Below are 18,648 nucleotides of genomic sequence, written 5' to 3' on the forward strand. Positions count from 1 at the left end.
TGCCCTGATTTAATACTGTCACCTTGAGGTTCTGAAGCTGATTTCTAAGAAAATGGGAAGCGTACTATATATTATGAGAACCTGCACTAGAAAACAAACAGGGTGTGATAGCTCATGCCCAGATGCCAGCATTGGAAGACTGACACAAGAGAATTGCAGAGTTTGAGACTAAATATGGGCTACCTAGCAACTACCAGATCAGCTAGAGATACACAGCACAAAAAACAACCGGAAAAGGCCAGACGTCGTGGTGCCTGCCTGTGTTTCCAACACGGGAATGTGAAGGCGGGAAGATCAGGACCTCAAAATCACTCCCAGCTGTGTAGCATGACTTGGATGCATGTGCATCCTGTCTCAAACCAACGATACCAAACAAAGATCATTATTAGCCACCAGATACTAAATTAGCCACAGGTCTGTTTTTCTGTATTCTTTATGTATGCAGATGAAGCTGTTACATTCCAGAAAGTAACACTCTTGGTTCATTTGAAAAGATTGTAGAAGAGTCAAGGTTAACCTTGGTGGAGGGAGAGATCATCTAGAGCTTTTCGAGTGACTGCAAGTGTTGGTAATAAAAAGTTATTTTTTAGCATGCAAATCTGTCGTGTACCAGTCCCTGTTCTTCACAGTTAAAACTCCTCATGGCTTTCCAGCGCATTCACATTAAGGACCCCAACCATGAAGGTTCCACTCATACAGTTCAGCCTCTGATTCAGCCTCTGCCTCTTCCCTCTCCTCTCCTGTTCTGGACGTTATCTATGCTGCAGCCATGCTGCGTTTACCCTTACCTCACATAAACCATAACACCTACTGCTGTGGAACCCTGTGTGCCCTCTCTCTGAGACTCCATCCCTGCCCTGCCTTGTTTGGTCTGGCGACTGTTCCAGCCTTAGGCATTCTTTCTAACGGGAAAGTCTTTACCAGCTCCGTACCCTTTGGTCTAGAACAGGATCCCCAGCCATGTGATTTTATAGAATTTCACTCCTTCTGCCATAGCATTTATCTCACAGCTCTGTTTAGAATCATTCTCCTTTGGAGCCAAGTATCCTGACACAAATCTATAATCCTAGCAGTCAAGATGCCGAGGCAGGAAAACAAGAGTTCAAGAACAACCTTGACTGCGTAATGAGACACATCCCCCATTGCAGGGCAGAACCAAGGGTAGTGGTGTGTGCCTAAAGTCCTCGCATCCAGGAGAAGCAAGAGAATCAAGAGTTCGAGGTCACCCTCAGCAACACGGTGAGCTTGAGGCCAGATTGAGCTACATGGGACCCTGTCTCTAAAATTAATTAATTACCTCTACTAATTAGTTAATAGTGGCGATGAGAGTTAAACTGAGGTTGAACGAAGGCTATATACAATGACATCTTTCAAAGAGACTCCTCATTCACTGACCGGGGACAGCAGGCAGCAGAGAGACAGCAAAGCACTGAAGTCACAGAATAACGCTGATTCTTATTATAGAAGATCAAAGTATCTAAGAACTTATATTAAATAAAATTATTCACCTCACAATCGGGGAAGCATGCTATGGGACGAGCTGGCGAACATTTCTTGGTTTGATTCTATTCTCTGGAGCCCTAAAGTTAGCTAGATAGAACTCATTTTGGCGACTACTATTTAGCCTCTGGGGGAAAAAGTATCTGCTTTTTAATGGAAAAATTGTTCCTCATTGTGAAGGCAGCACACTGTATTCTTGGCTTCTTTGGTCTCCAGTGGAGGAAATTTGTGTATCTCCCTGTACCTCCACCGTACCTCGAATCTCCTGTGTCAATAAAGAAAGCCAGACTGATAGCTAAATTTTTTTCTGAAATTAATAAGTAGAAAGAACCAGCCCATCAAGAAGAGAACCAGGCAGGTCGCACTGTGTAAATGCATCTGCCTCTCAAGAAATCTCAAGAGGCTTAGGAATCAGCAGATGAGGGCCTCACAGAACCAATCTCAAAGTCAGAATAACTCAAGCAAAAAACTCAAGTTTTAAAAGTTTCTGAAGCTCTTAAAAGTTCAATTTTAGGCCATCAGGACATCTCAGGGCAAAGGCACGTGTCACCAGGCCTGACAACCTGAGTTCCATCCCTTGGGGCCCACATACTGGAAGGAAGAACCATGTCTGGCAAGATGTCCTGTGATTCCCATATGTATGCTATGATACAGGTGCACGTATACACATAGATAGATGATAGATAGATAGATAGATAGATAGATAGATAGATAGATAGATAGAGATAGATGAGAGAGAGAGAGAGAGAGAGAGAGAGAGAGAGAGAGAGAATAGAATTATAAGAATTTTGAAAGTGCAGTTCTCAGAAAGCATCTACTTGGCACAAATCTGAGCTGTCGGAAGAAAATGATGGGGACACTGTACCTCTAGATTCCAAAGCCCATGTTCATGAACCAGTGGGGCTTGCAGAGTTCACTGAAAGGGGACACTTGGTCTTGATGAGGAAATAGCAGCATAGAATAATAAACCAGTGAAGGAATAAGGTGTTGCCATGACACTCTGGTGGTAAGAGGGTCACAGACAGGAGCCAGAAGGAAAATAGGAAAGAGAGCAGGGAAAGACAGCTGGTTAGAGGCACCATGAGGGGTGATAGAGGGTAGCCTTCTGACAGGTGACAGCATCATGTCCACTCTTAATTTTCTCAAATTCCTGCATGGAAAGTCTGAGGAAGTGTCTCACTGGAAGGGGCCAGCCTTCCTTTACCCTTCTCCCGCCTTTCCCTTGGCTCCAGTACAGTAGCCCCCATGCCCCACCTATTAGGTGGCCATGCCACAAGCCTTTTGAGTCCCAGATGCCAGGAGGAGCAGCTTAAGGGGTTCTGGTGACTCCTCATCTCCATTCTATCTCCAGCAGTGGTCCTGACCTCAAAGAAAAAGTACATGTCAGGCTAACGCCAAGCTTCCACACATTGGAAACCAGCCTTGCAAGGAAAGTGAAGCACCAGCTCCATGGCATGTCAACATGCCACGTTCATGGTAAGTGACTCCAGCACCACACATACATGTTCCTAGAAATGTCACTCATGACCTTTCACTTGTTCATTCAGCTGCTCATGTGGTAGACAGTTACCAAATACCCATTTTGACCACCTCACCAGTTGGGAATGACAAGGACCAACAAATCTGTCACCTGAGCTCTGGAACCTTGTGTTGCTGATGGTGTTGGTGACAGGTCATCTGTAATGAACAGTAGGATAAAGAAAAGCTCAGCAGGACCCATGGTGTTCCCACCGTCTGCACTGATTGTCTCGCTCACTCCTGTATCTTCGATGCCCACACCAGAGGCTGACACACAGGAAGGGCTCAGTAAAAGGGTCACTGAATTAAGTTGAGAGCCTATGGGTGCTGATCCCCAACTCTGTCTCTCCGTGCTTTCTCTCTGTAGCCCAGTCCTAGCATGGATTAGAAAGAAAGGATATACAACAATTCTTCCGACAGGATATAATGATGGAGATGGGAGGAACTGGAAGAAGTTATTGATATTGATGTCATCCCCCTCCAGGTAGCATATCTGGACCCTTCCTGCTTTCTAAATCCCATTGCATGCCACTGCTCTTCTAAAAATACTCAAGTTGGTCAGAAACCAAGGATCTGAAGCTGGACTCAGGACTGTAGTTAAGATGGAGCTTCCATTGTCTTGAGCTTCTCCAAAGGCCTTGCCATAGTTCGCCCTGAAAATAAGTCTGATCCAAACTGCATATTCTCTCCTTTCACAGGGAGGCCACCAGCATGAGTTGGGTGGCAGTGGCTATGGAGGGACATCCAAAGCTCCACTGTTCCTTTGCCTCTCCTGTCCCATCCCTACCATGATCTATTCTTTCCCCAGGACTGGCTCAACCAGTGGTGGCTCTCAGGCTAGAAGAGCTAAAAGAGTCCTTGTCCTTGACTACTCCAGGTGAGCTGTCTCTTTTGGGCTAACTGACTCTAGACGAAGCAATATTGGCTTCTACTTGAGTCTTCTCGTCTGACCAGGGCCCCCTGGAAGTCCTGGATCTCTAGGGCAGTAGTGCCGTTCTGGGAGAAGCTGACAAAGAGTGACGAGGTCTTCTGAAGAGGCTCTGAAGTGATTCAGCTCAAGAGAAGGTGGTGTGGGAGAAGGTTCGACACAGGGGTCCCATTAGCACTGAGTCATCCAGTCTGGCCTCCAACTTAGGACACTGCTGTTTCAGCCTCCGGGTGCTGGGTTTATTTTTAGATGCGCATCACTGTACCCGGCATTGAACAGTAACTCTTAAGGCAGAGCAGGCACCTGAGCTTGGAGGAAAGCGAGGCTGTTGGCTATGAAAGGGAAAAGGTTAATGGAGCCTAAAGAGGTTCCCAGGCCTCAGCAGGCTCTGCAGCCCTTCAGCTGAAAGGAACTTCAATATGTTTCCAGGAATTTGCTTAGAATATCCCAGGTAGGGACTGGAGAGATGGATCGATGGTTAAAAACATTGGCTGCTCTTCCGAAGGACCCAGGTTCAATTCCCAGCACCTACGTGGAGGCAGACAGCTCCTTAACTCGGGTGCCTTCCTTCTGTCCTCTGTAGGCATTAGGCATACACCTAGTACACAATCACACACAGACAAAACATCCACACACATAAAATAATAAATACATAAAATGGAAAATACGCCTGTAGTGCCAGCTAAGCAAGAGTGAGTTCAAGACCAGCCTCAGCTATGTAGTGAAATCCTGTGAGGCTCTGAAGTAGAGCGCTCTTGCCTGGCTATTGCAAAACCCTGGCTTTGATCTCCAGCTTAGGAGGAGGAGGGGTGAGAAACAACACCGGGGGACCACACCACTCCCAGATGTCTGGCATCAGCCGCTGGCTTTGGAACCAGGTCTCTAAAACCCCTTTTCCTCATCATTCTGCTGCCTCTCTGGTCTGGATCTCAAGGGAAAGTTCGTGACTTAGTCCTAGAAGTCATCTTCCGGACGATCCCTGCTTGCTGAGCTGACTTGGCTCTTCTGGGTGACTTTTTAATACTTCTAATGCCAACCTGTCTTCAACTGTTCCCGTTCTGTGAAAGATCTCTTAGGGTCTTCCATGGGCACATGGTGGCCTTGAGGAGGGGTGATGGGCAGCCTGGGTCTGTGCCCAAGCAGCAGACCTCCCAAGAACAGGGCGTTTGGGCATGCTTTTGGTTTTCTCCAAAGACGACTGGAGGGAGAAGGGGGTGGAATCTAGAAACTTCTCAGGCTTTAAGAATTCCTGCCCTCCCCCTCAGTCTGACCCTGACTATGCCTGTCTGGGCCCTGGCAATGCCCACGGGCAGGACAGCAAGAAAAGGAAGGGAGGCCTGTTTGCTATTTGCTTGGTCGCCCCTCCTCCGCACTTGTCTCCTCTGGCTTCTCACCCCCTTGCTGTCTGCCTGTCCCTCTGGGCTTCTGGGGCGCCACGATTACTGTCCCCAACCCGCCTCGCCAGACGGGTCTAAAGGCAGCTTGACTCACGACTCTGCCACCAGCCCACCACTCGCGCGAGGGTATAAAACCTGCCACTGCGGGAGGAGGCCCAGTGCTGCCCTGAGTCGTTCGGCCTGAGCACAGAGACATGACCCGAGCCGCAGAGCGAGGCCAAGGGGCTACAGGCTGGGGACTGCGAGGCGCCCTGATGGCCGTGGCGCTGCTGTCAGTGCTGAACGCCGTGGGCACCGTGTTCGTGCTGTACCAGTGGCGCGAGCTGAGCGCGGCGCTGCGGGCACTGGAGGCGCAACACGGCCGGGAGCAGCGCGAGGACAGCGCCCTACGCGCCTTTCTAGCTGAATTAAGTCGTGCGCCAGCCCGAGTCCCCGAACCACCCCAGGACCCCATGAGTGCAGCGCGCAATAAGCGCAGCCACGGCGGCGAGCCTGCGTCACACATCCGCGCCGAGAGCCAGGACATGATGATGATGATGACCTACTCCATGGTGCCGGTAGGCAGGGGCTCGTCCCAGTGGTGCCCGGGTCAGGCTGGACAGCGGGAGGTGATGGGAGCTAGGATCCCTTGGCCAGGGGCAAAGTCCTGGAGAGAATCTTGGGTATCTATGTGGTTAAGGAGGTCATCCTGGTAAGCTGCTTAACTCTTTTGAGATCAGTGTCTTCATCTACAGGGATCATGCAGGGCAAGTCTTCACTTCTGACATCTTTTGAGTCTTCAGGTAAATGAGGAGCGTGAGCAGAAAGTTAAGAGCCTTTGCCAACTTTTGACAAAAGTTTTCTGGGTGTGAAGTGACACCCAGAATGGTATACTCTAGTAGCTCGGCTTCCCATCTGGCCTGGGCTCATCCCTGTAAAACTACGACCAAAGTTCCCACCTATATGCTGGAACTTCTTCCTGGCTCTCAAGCTGTCCCAAACAGGAGGAATTGATGCGGTGTAATTGTTATTAGCATGCGAATACGCACTGATGAAGCAGAGGTTCTTAATGTGGGGCCTGTGGGTTGCTCAGAAGAATGGAAAGCCAGAACTGCTGGTGTGTGAGCATTCTCATACTTTCAATGTGTGCATCCAGGGAAGGTTGTCCTTCAACTGGCTGTGTAGCCAAGGGTGACCTTGGACTGCAGCTCTCCCATCGCCTTGGTGGCAGGATTACAGGCATGTGCCACAACACCCCTGGGTCCCTCCACATTCTCTGAGCTATTCCATTTGCACATTCTTTTCCTGAGATTTAAGAAACACTACTCTACAGGAAAGACTTTTAAAGAAAAAACTCCTTCCTTCCAGTTTTTGGGAGTTCCCTTTGGTTGATTTGCACCCTTGGTTCTTTGATAGCTACCTCAGGTCACAACCCGTGCTCTTTTCTCTTCCCATTCCCTTCATCCTGTACAACAGCTATGGTCTTGTTTCACTTCATAAATTAGAACATGTCTGATTGTCCCTCCAAGTCAGGCGAGCCATACTTTGGAATCCTACATATTTGAAGAGAAGTCTACTGTAAACATTTGCTGTTATTAAAGAAGCTTTCAAAGACCGTGTGCGAGCTTAAAGGCTTTTAGCACTACAAACACTACACACTTCAAATACCTAGTTTGCAAAAAAAAAAGGTCTTTCCATTTCTGGCTCTACATTTTTACTTAAGTAAACATCTAAAACTCAAGCCTAAGCAAAAATTTCAGAAACTACAGCCTCTGTAAGACAAAGAGGACTCGCTGAGGGAATTCTAGGCCACTCTCTTGGCCCTTCGTTCTGCACTTTAAGGGTTTTTAAAAACCCTTCTAAGGGAGATCCATCTGAGCAGCACTTTATACCTTTAATCCTGCTTTTAAGGTAGACGGTTTGGATGAAAACTGCAGCCTATTCAGCCACTAACAGAAGAGAGTGAGTTCATTTCCCAGGTCACGCTGAACGCCTGCTGCTGTTACAGATGAGCACAGAAACTGAGGCTAGCGGCTAGCAGCACCCGCTGATCTCACATCTGCAGTGCATGTGCTGTGGCCTTTTAGAGTCACCAAGGGAGATCCAGAATACAGGGATCACACTGATGGGTGTAGTCTTCATGGAAGTCGTCCGGCGCCATATGTATTCTACAACTCTACAGTGCACATACGTATCCTGTGAATGTTGTGCCATGCAGGTCTTGATTCATATGGTCTAGGACAGTGGTTCTCAACCCTCCTAATGCTGCAACCCTTTAAGATAGTTCCTCAGGCTGTGGTGACCCCCAACCATCAAATCATTTCCTCAATACTCCACAACTGTAATTTTACTCCTGTTATGAATCGTAATGTAACGATCTGATATGCGGCCCCCTATGGGTGTCATGATCCAGAAGTTAAGAACCACTGTTCTAAGATACAAAATTCTGCATGGCTAACAAGTGCCCACCAATACCAGTGCTGCAGGTTTGAGGGACACATTTTAAGTAAGGCGGTCCTAGAACCCTAGAGTCATCAGAAAAATCGAAAACCTTATCGGTGCCTGGATCCAAGTGGATCAGTTTGAAGTGTGGCCTGGGACCGAGAACTAACTTACCCACAGACATGAGATTGATATGAGACCCTGAGGAGAGTCAGGTATCTGGGTTAAATGCTTTCAGTTCCCACCAGACCTTGCTTTAAGCAATGGAGCCAATTTCACTGCTGAAATGCCTTTGTTTGTTTGTTTGTTTTTGTTTGTTTGTCTTGATTTATTATAGCAATACACTTCTCATCCTCACAAATTTTCTCCTCAAGAAACCAATTTATTAAAAAAAAAATCACTGGGCACCTCAAGTAGACTTGATAAGTCTTCGGAAGTCTTAACAGCTAAGAGAAGACTCTAGAATAAATCATGGAAGTAGACATGTCTACTTCTTATGATTGAAATACCCATCCATGCCCAGAGCCTTCTTCTATAGTTTCAGATCTTGAATGTAAGATCAGTGATCCACCCCAGGGCCTCATGCTCAGACTCTGTGTTGGAGATCTGAGGACAAAGAAGCAAGCTCTATGCAGATTAATAGCAGCATTTTTGAATAACATTCCAGAGTGGTCTATTTAGCCAAGACGCTCCCTTGTGTGTTGTTTCTGTGCTTTTTGGCTAAAACAAAAGGCACACCACTCAGCACGGGCATTCTGCTCCACACACTCTGGTTGGCAGCTGTAAATGACTTTGTCTTTTAAAGAAAAATCAGTAATTATTGCAGAAATTATTGCAGTTAATTTGACATAAACAAGCATATTAACGGTTTTGCGAGCAAGTGAATGTTTTGTAGGAAAGGTGTTGAGTGAGACAGTAGGCATGGCTTGGGGAGCATCTGGCCAGAAAGGGAACAAGGGGTGCCAAGAACCCACGAGAAAGATGAGCACTGACCTACCTCCTCCTGTCCTGTAGGGGGCACACTGCTGCCTTGTTTCTCTTCCCCACAACCTGTTGTAATCTTCCAGCAGAATCAATCCGACCCCCTGCCCACTTCTCTCTACGTGCTTCCTTCTCCCCCTTTCCTCTCCCCCTACCTCCTCTTTCTTTATATCTTACCTTTACTGATACCCTGGTATCTTTGCTCCGTTATCTTTTCTGTCCCTAAACCTATAGCCTCCAGAACTTTCATTTAAAAAAAAAAATCGAAGTAGCATAGAAAACCTGCAACGCACAGAAGCTGGTGAGTATATCTCCATAGCAACTGTTAGCCATGGCTACCAAGAACACACCTACATCTAAGAGGTCATTCAAAAGCCTGGATACCTCTCTAAGAAGTTACGTTTTCTATTTTAAAGTAAATCCAAATAATTTTTCAAGGAAGATAAATATAATTAAATAACTTTCTGAGACTACAAAGGGCATTTGATAGAGTTTAAGACCTACACCAGATTGTTATTTTAGAGAGGATTTTACCATGTCATAGGCTACCCTCGAGATCTCCCTCTAGCTGCCTGAGTCTCCTAAGCCCCATACCTAGCTAGCTCTTTGTTTAATTTTCTATATATTTTTTAAATTTTTTAATTACATGTGTGTTGCTGTTTTGCCTAGTTATATGTCTGTGTGAGGATGTCTGCTCCTCTGGAACTGGAGTTACAGACAGTTGTGAGCCGCCATGCTCAAAACTAGGGTCCTCTGGAAGAGTAGCCAGTGCTTTTAACCATTTTATTTTGCTTTGTAAGACCAGGCCAGTCTCCACTTCAACTCAGAGATCCACCTGCCTCTGCCTTCCAAGTGCTGGGATTAAAGCCAAGTGATGCCATCACCCAATTTTCTATCATTTTAAAGGTTGATTTTATGGTATGCATTTTACCTGTGTGTATACCATGTGTATGCCTGGGAGTCAGAAGGCTTCAGATCACCTGGCAATAGAGTTACAGAAGGTTGTGAGCCACCATCTGGGTGCTGGAAACCCAAACAGGGTCCCACCAAGTGTTCTTAAACACTGGCCCATCTCTCCAATACTTTTTAAAGTATTCCATTACCATGCAAATCAAGGTAAAATATAATGAGAATCTCTTACCTTCAAAAACCAGCTTTCTGCTCACTAGCAATCTTCCCAAGAGCACCGTCCACTATTGCTTGCTTTAGGTGACTCAGCTTGTCCTAGGATTAGCCAGAGAAAACAGACAAAGGAAAGTCGTTGGATATGTGTTAAGAAATGAAAGTCTGGCTCTCATTAGATTATATTACTATATTACCTGGAAAACCCAAGAAAAATTGTTGATAACCAACTACTATAAACAATAACAGAATCCAGTGGGAAGTAAAACATTAAAGTATCATTCCACGCTCTCGATGCCCTAGAAACACCCAGTACCTCCCAACATCACCTTCCTGCCCTCTTCTGCTTTTCTTTTGTAACCACAGGTCTAGTGAGTTCTTCCTGCTACAATGTTAACGAATCCCGCTAGCTCCTGCAGGTAACTGTAGCTGCAGAGAACTCATGGGTGCAATGGACATAGCATGTTCAGAAGGCGGCATTCACGGCTCTACTTAGGTCAGGTCTCAAACTGGGAACAAATGGCTGAGGTCTCTGTTTGACATATCAAAGCAGATTCTGGCTGCAGGTCTCTCCCAGCATCACTCTGTTCCTACCAGTTACACAGCCCCTTACCCTGAACTCTCCAATCCTTTGGGCTATGCTAGTTCTCTCTCTCTCTCTCTCTCTCTCTCTCTCTCTCTCTCTCTCTCCCTCCCTCCCTCCCTCCCTCCCTCTCTCTCCTCTCCTCTCCTCTCCTCTCTTCTCTCCTCTCTCTCTCCCCTCTCTCTCTTCCTCCTCCTCCCCCTCTTCCTCCTCCTCCTCCTGGCTATCTATTCTCACAGGGTGGCTCAGTCTGTCCATGTTCACTCTGGACTCTTCCAGGTTCCTCTGGCTATGCTACAGTAAACCTTTTCCTTCACCATACCTAAGAGCAGCCATGCTGTATTTTTATATCTTATTTTTCCAATCGGGTGTGGTACCTAACACTGCCCATCCTCTGTCTCTTACGTTTGTCCCTTCTTCCATGTTCTGTGAACCTTGATGAGGTTGATATATATGTCTCACTTACCACTAATTCTCACTTACCGCTAATTCTCAGATATCACTTATTCTCAAGATTTTGAACAGTTAGGAGGGTTTTTTTTTTTTATTACCTGCCATCCACACAGAAAGAGATTTCCTTGGGGGCTGGAGAGCCGGCTCAGCAGTTGAGGGCACCGACTGCAGATTCTATTCCCAGCCCCCACGGGGTAGCTCACAAGCATCTGTAACTCCAGTTTCAGGGGCCCACGACCTCTTCTGGACTCTATGGGTACTTTATGTACATGGTGCACAGACATATATGTGGGTCAAATACCATACACATAAAAAAGTCCTTTTTTTCTGACCAGGGTTGAGAGCAGCACTAAACCACGGGTATGAACATAAATAGTTAGTAGGTTAATGACCACCCTTGTCATGGACTCTTGGCAAAGTTACAGTATCAAGCATGAATCCCCTTTTATGAAGCAGGTCTCAAATCCAATCAGAAAGTAGTTTAGTCAACCCCATGGTGTGCGTGTCACTGTTGTTTCTGTGAGCACACCTTCCCTGGTAAGTTGATAGTGTAGCATGCAGGGCCTAGTGCTGGGTAAGACCATTGACAACTTTTTTTCCTCCAGTGTCCAGGACTTTCCAGCACCATGAAAGCTGGACAACAGATGAGAAGTACCCAGATTAGTTTAAAAGTCCTGCCACCAAAGGGTTTGCTATCTTCAGTCATAGGTCTTGCGTGGTTATGGCGGGATACCAAGAGTGAAGATGGTGGCCTGTGCTTTGGGTGCCTCTGGGGCCTACTTGACTGATAACTTACACGGAAGCATCCTGTGACTGGATTTTCACTTAATAACCCATATCTTGGGGAAAGCATTGGCTACCCATTCATGATAGTTCTATTTAAATGTTTAGATTCTATTTTTATTAGCTTATGAAGTGCTGTGCTCACATAAGGATTTTTCTTACATCCTTACATTCGGTAACCCACGTACCTTAGCCACTTGTCTCTCTTCCCCTTTTCTCCCACCCCTGCTTAAATGCTTTCCCATCCCTCCAAATGTCTCTTCAACATGTTGGAGAAAACCAATTTCTTTAATTTGTTTTGCTTAACATGAATGAGTGTTCTGCTCACATGTGCGTCTCTGCACCACGCGCGTGCCTGGTACCCACGAAGTCAGAAGAAGGCATCGCATCCCCTAAAACTGGAATTGCCGTGTGAATGTTGGGAATCAAACCTGGGTTCTCTGCAAGAACAAGTGCCCTTACCCACTAAGCCCCAGGTACCTTAATTTTAAAATGTAACCTGCAACTACCCTAAAATAGAGTTTCATCATTTTCCATGACTGGCACACGGTGCCAGGGAAGCTGAAGGGAAGTAGCCAGGCTGCTAGGGTAAGGAAATCAGTTTGGCAAATCTAGAAAAATTGAGAATACACTTCCCCTTTGACCCCGCAGTCTCATTCTTGAGAGCATATCTTGCACGATAGACTATCACGCCCATGAGTGGCATGTTCTGAGTCACTAGCTGCAGAATGTTGGTGAATACAAAAGGCTGTGATGACCACGTCTGTCAGTTGCATAAGAAGCTGATCCTGCAGCACTGACAAGTAGCGGTGTAATAAGAACGAGGAGATGCTCTGTCTGTGCGAGCTAATCCCCCGGATGCGTTCCAAGCAAAGGAAACAAGGCAGAAAAAGGTGTGTGTTGCTTTACCCTGTACCTAAGAAAATGGAAAGTAAATAGGAAAAACTAAAATCACAGAGGGTAAGAATGACCTTTCCATCATTATTTAGCTTTTTTTTTCTTTATGTGGACCTCAGACTCACAATGTTGTGGTCATCATGCATGTCTCAGACGACTCCCACATCTTTTATGGTCATCAGTGATCTAACATCATCCCCCCAGTCTCTAAATTGTGCTGCATTTATTGAGCAGCTGATCACTAGTAGTGCTGGTAAGATTTCCATTGAAAACTAACATTAACTACCAGATGCTTGAGTGTACTTTAAACTTTACAGCATCGTTGGCAGTGGTCACTACCTCTGTCACTGCACACTCTTCATCTGGAATCAGTTCATGGAACATATTTTTTTCATATGCGTTCCTTATTGAACCACTGTCTACAGTTGCTCTCCCAAGATAATCAACTCATACGGGAAGAGGCATTACATGCAGGAAAAAAAAAATCATACTGAAGAATATAGGATGAATTCACACTCTTGCAATTCTGCTGACCCAAACCAGGAATCCCAAACCTCAAGACTAAGGAAGAACGTAGAAATCACCTTAGAGGTATCTATTCTGAGAGTAAAACGCAGAAAAAAAATGACAAAAAGATGAACTTTCTCTTTACTCATCCATAATTTACAGCTATCTGCCTTGATCACTTCTCCTCTCTCCAATCTCTCGCTTGAGCTTTCAATCCACTTGGATTGGCTCTTCCTGACACATCAAACGCCATGACTGTGACGTCACTAGGAACATAGCCAATGATTTTCCATGGCTTATGGGGAATCCTCTGTCATCGTTTCTGACTCAGATACTACCCAGTCAAGATGATTAGCACTCTTGCTATGGGATTATGTCTTATTAGACATGATTTCCAATTTTTTTAAATCTACATTTAAACTCCGTGTTCAAAGTAGACTATTCCTAACATCTCTCACCAGGATCCCAGCATGCAGTGCATAGATTATGATGTGGACCTCAGACTCGCAATGTTGTGGCCATCACATTATTTAGCTTTAAGTATTGCTTTTGAGAATTTAATTGAATGACTCTCTTCTTAATGTGGATGAAAAGGCCCCTAAAGCACAGGTAACGTGGCTGCTGCCCTTGAACACATCAGTCACTATGACAACCCTAGGTTCTTAGTTCATATTCTGCTCTTATAGCAAAAACCCAGTGCCGGGGAGTTTGTAATAATACAACTTTATTTGGCTCATCGTTCCGGAAGCTGGGCAGTCCAGGGATATGGTGCTAGACCCAGAGGACTCTCCTGGAGAGTGGCCGAGCACCACAAGGCCAACACAAGGCTCTTAGCTCAGGTCTCTTTCTTATAATGATGCTGATGTAGTCATGAGAACTCCCCTCATTGATCCTAATCACCTTCCTAAGTCCTCACTTCCGAATGCAAGTAACATGAATTGGAGGGGTACGTTTCCAACCTGTGGCTTTGGGGAACTCATTCGCTGCAGGATATATCCTGACTGAAGCATACAACACGTGCTCTTGATGATGGCCGTCACACAAGAACCGGAGCCCACTCTTAATTGTTTTCAGGAGAAGTAAAAACCTCAACTTTTAAATATTGACAGCAGAGCAAGAAGGAAGAGGAAGGAAAGGAGGAAATGAGGAGGGAAGGAGGGAGAGGAGAGGAGAGGGGAGGGGGGACAGAGACAGAGACAGAGACAGAGAAATGAGTTGGTTGGAACAATTTGGACTAAACAACATTCACATTGCTAGAGGCCATCTTAGAACATCCAGTGTTGTGTCTCGGGTGGTTTTAAACAAGCTTGATTTATTTAACTTGATCACAGCCGTGTTATTTACAAGCCTGACTCAAAAGACTTTGGGAGTAGCCACTAATATGACTGTTAGCATTAGGGGTGCTTCTGCCTCCACTGCCCCTGCCCTGTACCAGGCTGGAATCACAGGCACACTGTGTCCAGCTTTTTGTAGACACTGGGGATCCAAATTCAGACTCTCGCCTTTGTTCAACAGTCATGTCGCCAACCGAGCCATCTCTCCAGCCCTAATTTATTTTACTTAATTTTTTGAGTTAGGTCCCATGTAACAAAGCTGGTCTCCAACTTAGTAGCTAAGGGTGGCCTTGAACCTTGTGATCCACCTGCTTCTGCCCCTGAAGTACTAGTATTGCAGACACGTGTCACCATACCTGGCTGAAAACAATTATTTCTATGTTAAATTTGTAGGTTTTTGTTTTACTTGTCACTCTTCACTTAGACGTGACCTCAGGTATACAGAAGGATATATATTCCTTATATGCAAACACTGTGCCACTTACACAGAGACTTGAGCATCTGTGGACTTGGTGACAGAAGGTCTGCTGACAGCATCTGTGGGACAGCTATATAAAATTGCCACGGTCATCTAAGGACATATGGAAGAAATAGTGAGTCGGGGCTAAACATCTGGAGCCACGAGAGTAGGAAAATGGTGTTGACCAAATGAATGGCAGGAAGCCACGAGGACCTGTTCCCACACAGCTATTAAAAGGAACTAAATAAAGCCTACCTCAGGGTCGGGTGAGCCTGCTGAGCCTTACAGCCAGAACCCAATACTGCCTTCCAGAGCCCGTTGAATAATCTGTTCTCATCTTTACCCCCACCATTTCTAACTCAAAGTCACATAAACCCTAAAAAGTGCCACTTCACCCTGGGGTGACAATAAGCCCAGACATCAGCCCACCTGGAACCACACTACCTCACAGGCTGAGGACGCTTGATGAAGGAATCTTTGTCAAAGGGTGGATTCTCAGCCCACAGACTCTCCCAGAGCCATTGTCCTAAGATCTCTCTGTGATGGGCTTCGGCTCTCTGCTGTGATGTCAGCCCCCATATACCCACTCGTAATTTGAGCAATACAGCATCCTTCCTTCACTGTTAGGTCCCTATCCAAGCCGTACGCCTGAATGACCCCTGAAGTGTATAGGAATGGACACAGTGGACATGGAAGTCGAGTGGATTTTCAGCAGGGTAGCTGTGTAACCTCGGGCATCTCCAAAGGTCTCCGAGCCGCTGTGATCTCATCTGTAATGCCTGTCTCACACAGTTTCTAGGAATTTTGAAGAAAATGTAAGAGCAGAACCCAGTATCAGAGTCAGGTCATCAGTAAGCTGTCATTTTAAATCCCTGGGCTGGGGATGAAATTCAGTAGTAGGACTCGACTCGAGCTAAGCATGTGAAAAAAAAAATCCCCAGGACCACAAACAAGCCAAAAATGGTCACTATCTTAGTCTACTGAGGCACCTGTAACAAATTACCGGAGGCTGGGTTCTTTTAAACAACAGAAATTTACTTTTCACAGCCCGGAGTAGTGGGGAAGTCTAGGTCCTGCATGCCAGCATACTCAGTGTCTGGTAGAGCATAGTCCAGTTCATAGGTGACACTCTCTGTGGCTCTCCCTTCTCCTCTGGGGGTCGTTGGCCACTGGCCCGTGAGGGTAGAGGGAGCAGAAGTGGCAAGCAGGGTTTGGATGTCAGTGAGTGTGATGAAAGGACTTCCAGAGACTGCCTCGGTGAGAGAGCTCTACTTTACTACGGTTCCAGGGGTAGAGTATATATAGGCTCTCAGGGCTATGGGTGGAAAGAGCTGATTGGTCATAAAACAATACCTAATTATCATACGGTGGGAAGATCTTATGTGCAGCACTTACAGGAAGCTTCGTGCAGGGTCATCCTCCAGATAAGGCCATGTATCTGTGTTTAGAGACACTCTCCAGATAAGATCAGGCAAAGGAGGGGAAGCCTTGCTGAGAAAGAGGGTCCTCCCTCCATTTTGCACTAAGCTTGGAGGGCTATCTGGACATGGTGGACTGTGACCTTAATAGCAGGGTCTTCTAATACCCTTGAAAGAAAGTAAACGTACTTTCTGAGTCCTCCTTTTGTATCCTTGCTTGTATCCTTGTATCCTTTTGTATCCTTTGTAGCACACACCTTTAATCCCATGCCTCGGAAGGCAGAGGCAGGCAGATCTCTGAGCTGGAGACAAAGCTGGTCTACAGTGTCAGTTTCCAGGACATCTGGGGCTACCTAGTGAGATTCTGTCTCAAACGAAACAAAACACCCATTTTCTTTTTATAAGAACACTGAGCTCACTCCTGACACGTTGCTTTTGTGTCCTCCTGGGCCCCCATGCCCACCACACTGGATGCTGTCATTTCCTAATGCTAGCACATGGCTTCAATGTAACAACTGGGAGGTGGGAGATAGAAAACCTGCCGTGGTATTATGCAGTTGTGAGCCCTCTTGCCCTGAGCTCTGAGTTTACTCTCTGCTCCCAAATTCCTTCCCATTCCTGGAGTCTGTATTCTGCTTTTATCACTGCTACTTTGGGAAACCGTGTGGCCTCCAGAAGCTTAGATCGCCATCAAAATAACCCATCTTTATGTCACTCACAGCACAACAGGGGACAGGGCATGCAGCTAAGTGGCCTGGCATGCAAAGGACCCTGGGTCCATTCCCCAGAGCCACCAAAAATAAATAAATAAATAAACAAATAGAAAATCATAATTAACCTTCGTATGCAGCAAGACAGACTTCAAAGTGCTGGACTGCCTGGCCCCCCACCCTTCTGTTTGACACAGTGACCTCTGAAAGCCACTGTTATCTTTTCCCCCTGTCTCTTCTACTGTTAGCTTCTGCTGGTTCCTATTAGTGGCATTTAAAAAACGAACAAAAGAATTCATTCTTTATTCTGGAAAATCGAGAGAATCTGAAGGGAACACAAAGCAATAAGTACTTCTAAAGAAGAGGATAACTTCTTTTCTGGGGGGTCTTGTGTACCCCAGGATGTGGTTGGTTACTAAGGTGGGAGTCACCAGAACAGTAGTCATTGACAGAATACACTTATGTAGTTAAAAAAAATTTTTTTTAAGTCTAAGACTTTTTTTCCTTCTACATTCCTCGTGGCCCTTACCCCACTCCCACCATCAACAAAGAATCCTTGGCTAAATCTAGTTGACATTCAAGCTTAATTTACACGCATTTTTATCTGCAGACTAAAGGTCATGTTGTGTAAAGAAGCTGAAGCTTTTAAGTTGTGATTCTGCCACAGAAAAAAAAGAGAGCATTTTTCAAGCTCATTAGTTGCTTTTATGTAGATCTTCGAGTTTTAACAGCGCTCCGTCTTAAATAGATATAATTTACTTCTAGTTTAACTGGAGTTCAGGACACAATTTTCTTCACTGAAAGGTAAAGTTAAAACAAAAAGACCAGCTGAAGCTCATTCAAAATGCAATTTGTGAAGTTTGTTCTGAACGCAAGGCAGTAATCTCTTCATTTGCTACTTAGAAAGTTTCCCATGTTCCCTGAACTGCTGAGAACTTTGGGAGCTCTTCCTCCGCTCTAGCTGAGACCTGGAGAGGACGAGGAGTGAGTTATGGGTCACGGTGCCCAAGGTACAACGGGGGCTGCAAAATGCTTCTACAGTTTGTTGTTTTCAGTAATCTGCAGGCGATGGGCACAGGCTAGAATCTCGTTCATTAGGAAAAGAAAAAGTGCTCTCTCCCTTTCAAGGACACTAGTATAGAAATCTCTGAATAGGAAGATTGCGAAAAGGAAAGCTCTTATAGCTATGTGATGAGGATGGGACCCCTCAGGAAGAGAGGAGCTCAGAGGCTGGAAGGGAGCTGCTGCTGACAGAGCATGCATTAGTGTGTGCAGGAGCCCAACGTTTACGCCCTAACAATGAAAGAAATCGCTGCTGCTGTGGGAGGATAGTTTTATGAGTCTGGGCGAGAAGGAGGGGAAACGTTTAAAGTGCAAATCATGACTTGAGTGTCTGGGGACTGGACTAACAACTCTGAGAGAGAAGGAGCCTGGCCAGGCACCCTCTAAACTGGAGACCCTAAGCAGGAGAAATCAAATAAGTTTGACTGGCTCGGCTAAAAGAAACTTTTAAGAACGAAGCCAGTGAGCAATTAGAAGCTGCTAGAGTTCCTTTATCAGTAGAAGTCATAAGGAAGATGGCTTCCAGGAAGAGAGATGCTGTGGTTGGAGGTGTGCAGATGGGCCCAAAGCAAGA

The 18,648-nt window shown here is 45.9% G+C and overlaps 1 protein-coding gene and 1 non-coding gene across 2 annotated transcripts in view; one reads left to right on the plus strand and one right to left on the minus strand.

Moving 5' to 3' along the window:
- The first annotated feature begins 5,365 nt into the window (after positions 1–5,365).
- Positions 5,366–18,648, plus strand: part of Gldn (gliomedin) — a 44,077-nt gene continuing 30,794 nt past the window's right edge. Inside the window, exon 1 of the mRNA NM_181382.3 lies at positions 5,366–5,900. Coding sequence (NP_852047.2) covers positions 5,538–5,900 — 363 coding nt within the window. The 5' untranslated portion in view covers positions 5,366–5,537. The remainder of the gene's footprint in view (positions 5,901–18,648) is intronic.
- LOC120094446 (small nucleolar RNA SNORD113/SNORD114 family) lies at positions 12,692–12,772 on the minus strand. Its single transcript, XR_005488760.1, has one exon. It is a non-coding gene; the product is annotated as a small nucleolar RNA SNORD113/SNORD114 family (small nucleolar RNA).

The sequence above is a fragment of the Rattus norvegicus genome, chromosome 8 (genome assembly GCF_036323735.1).
Source record: "Rattus norvegicus strain BN/NHsdMcwi chromosome 8, GRCr8, whole genome shotgun sequence".
Classification (NCBI taxonomy): domain Eukaryota; kingdom Metazoa; phylum Chordata; class Mammalia; order Rodentia; family Muridae; genus Rattus; species Rattus norvegicus.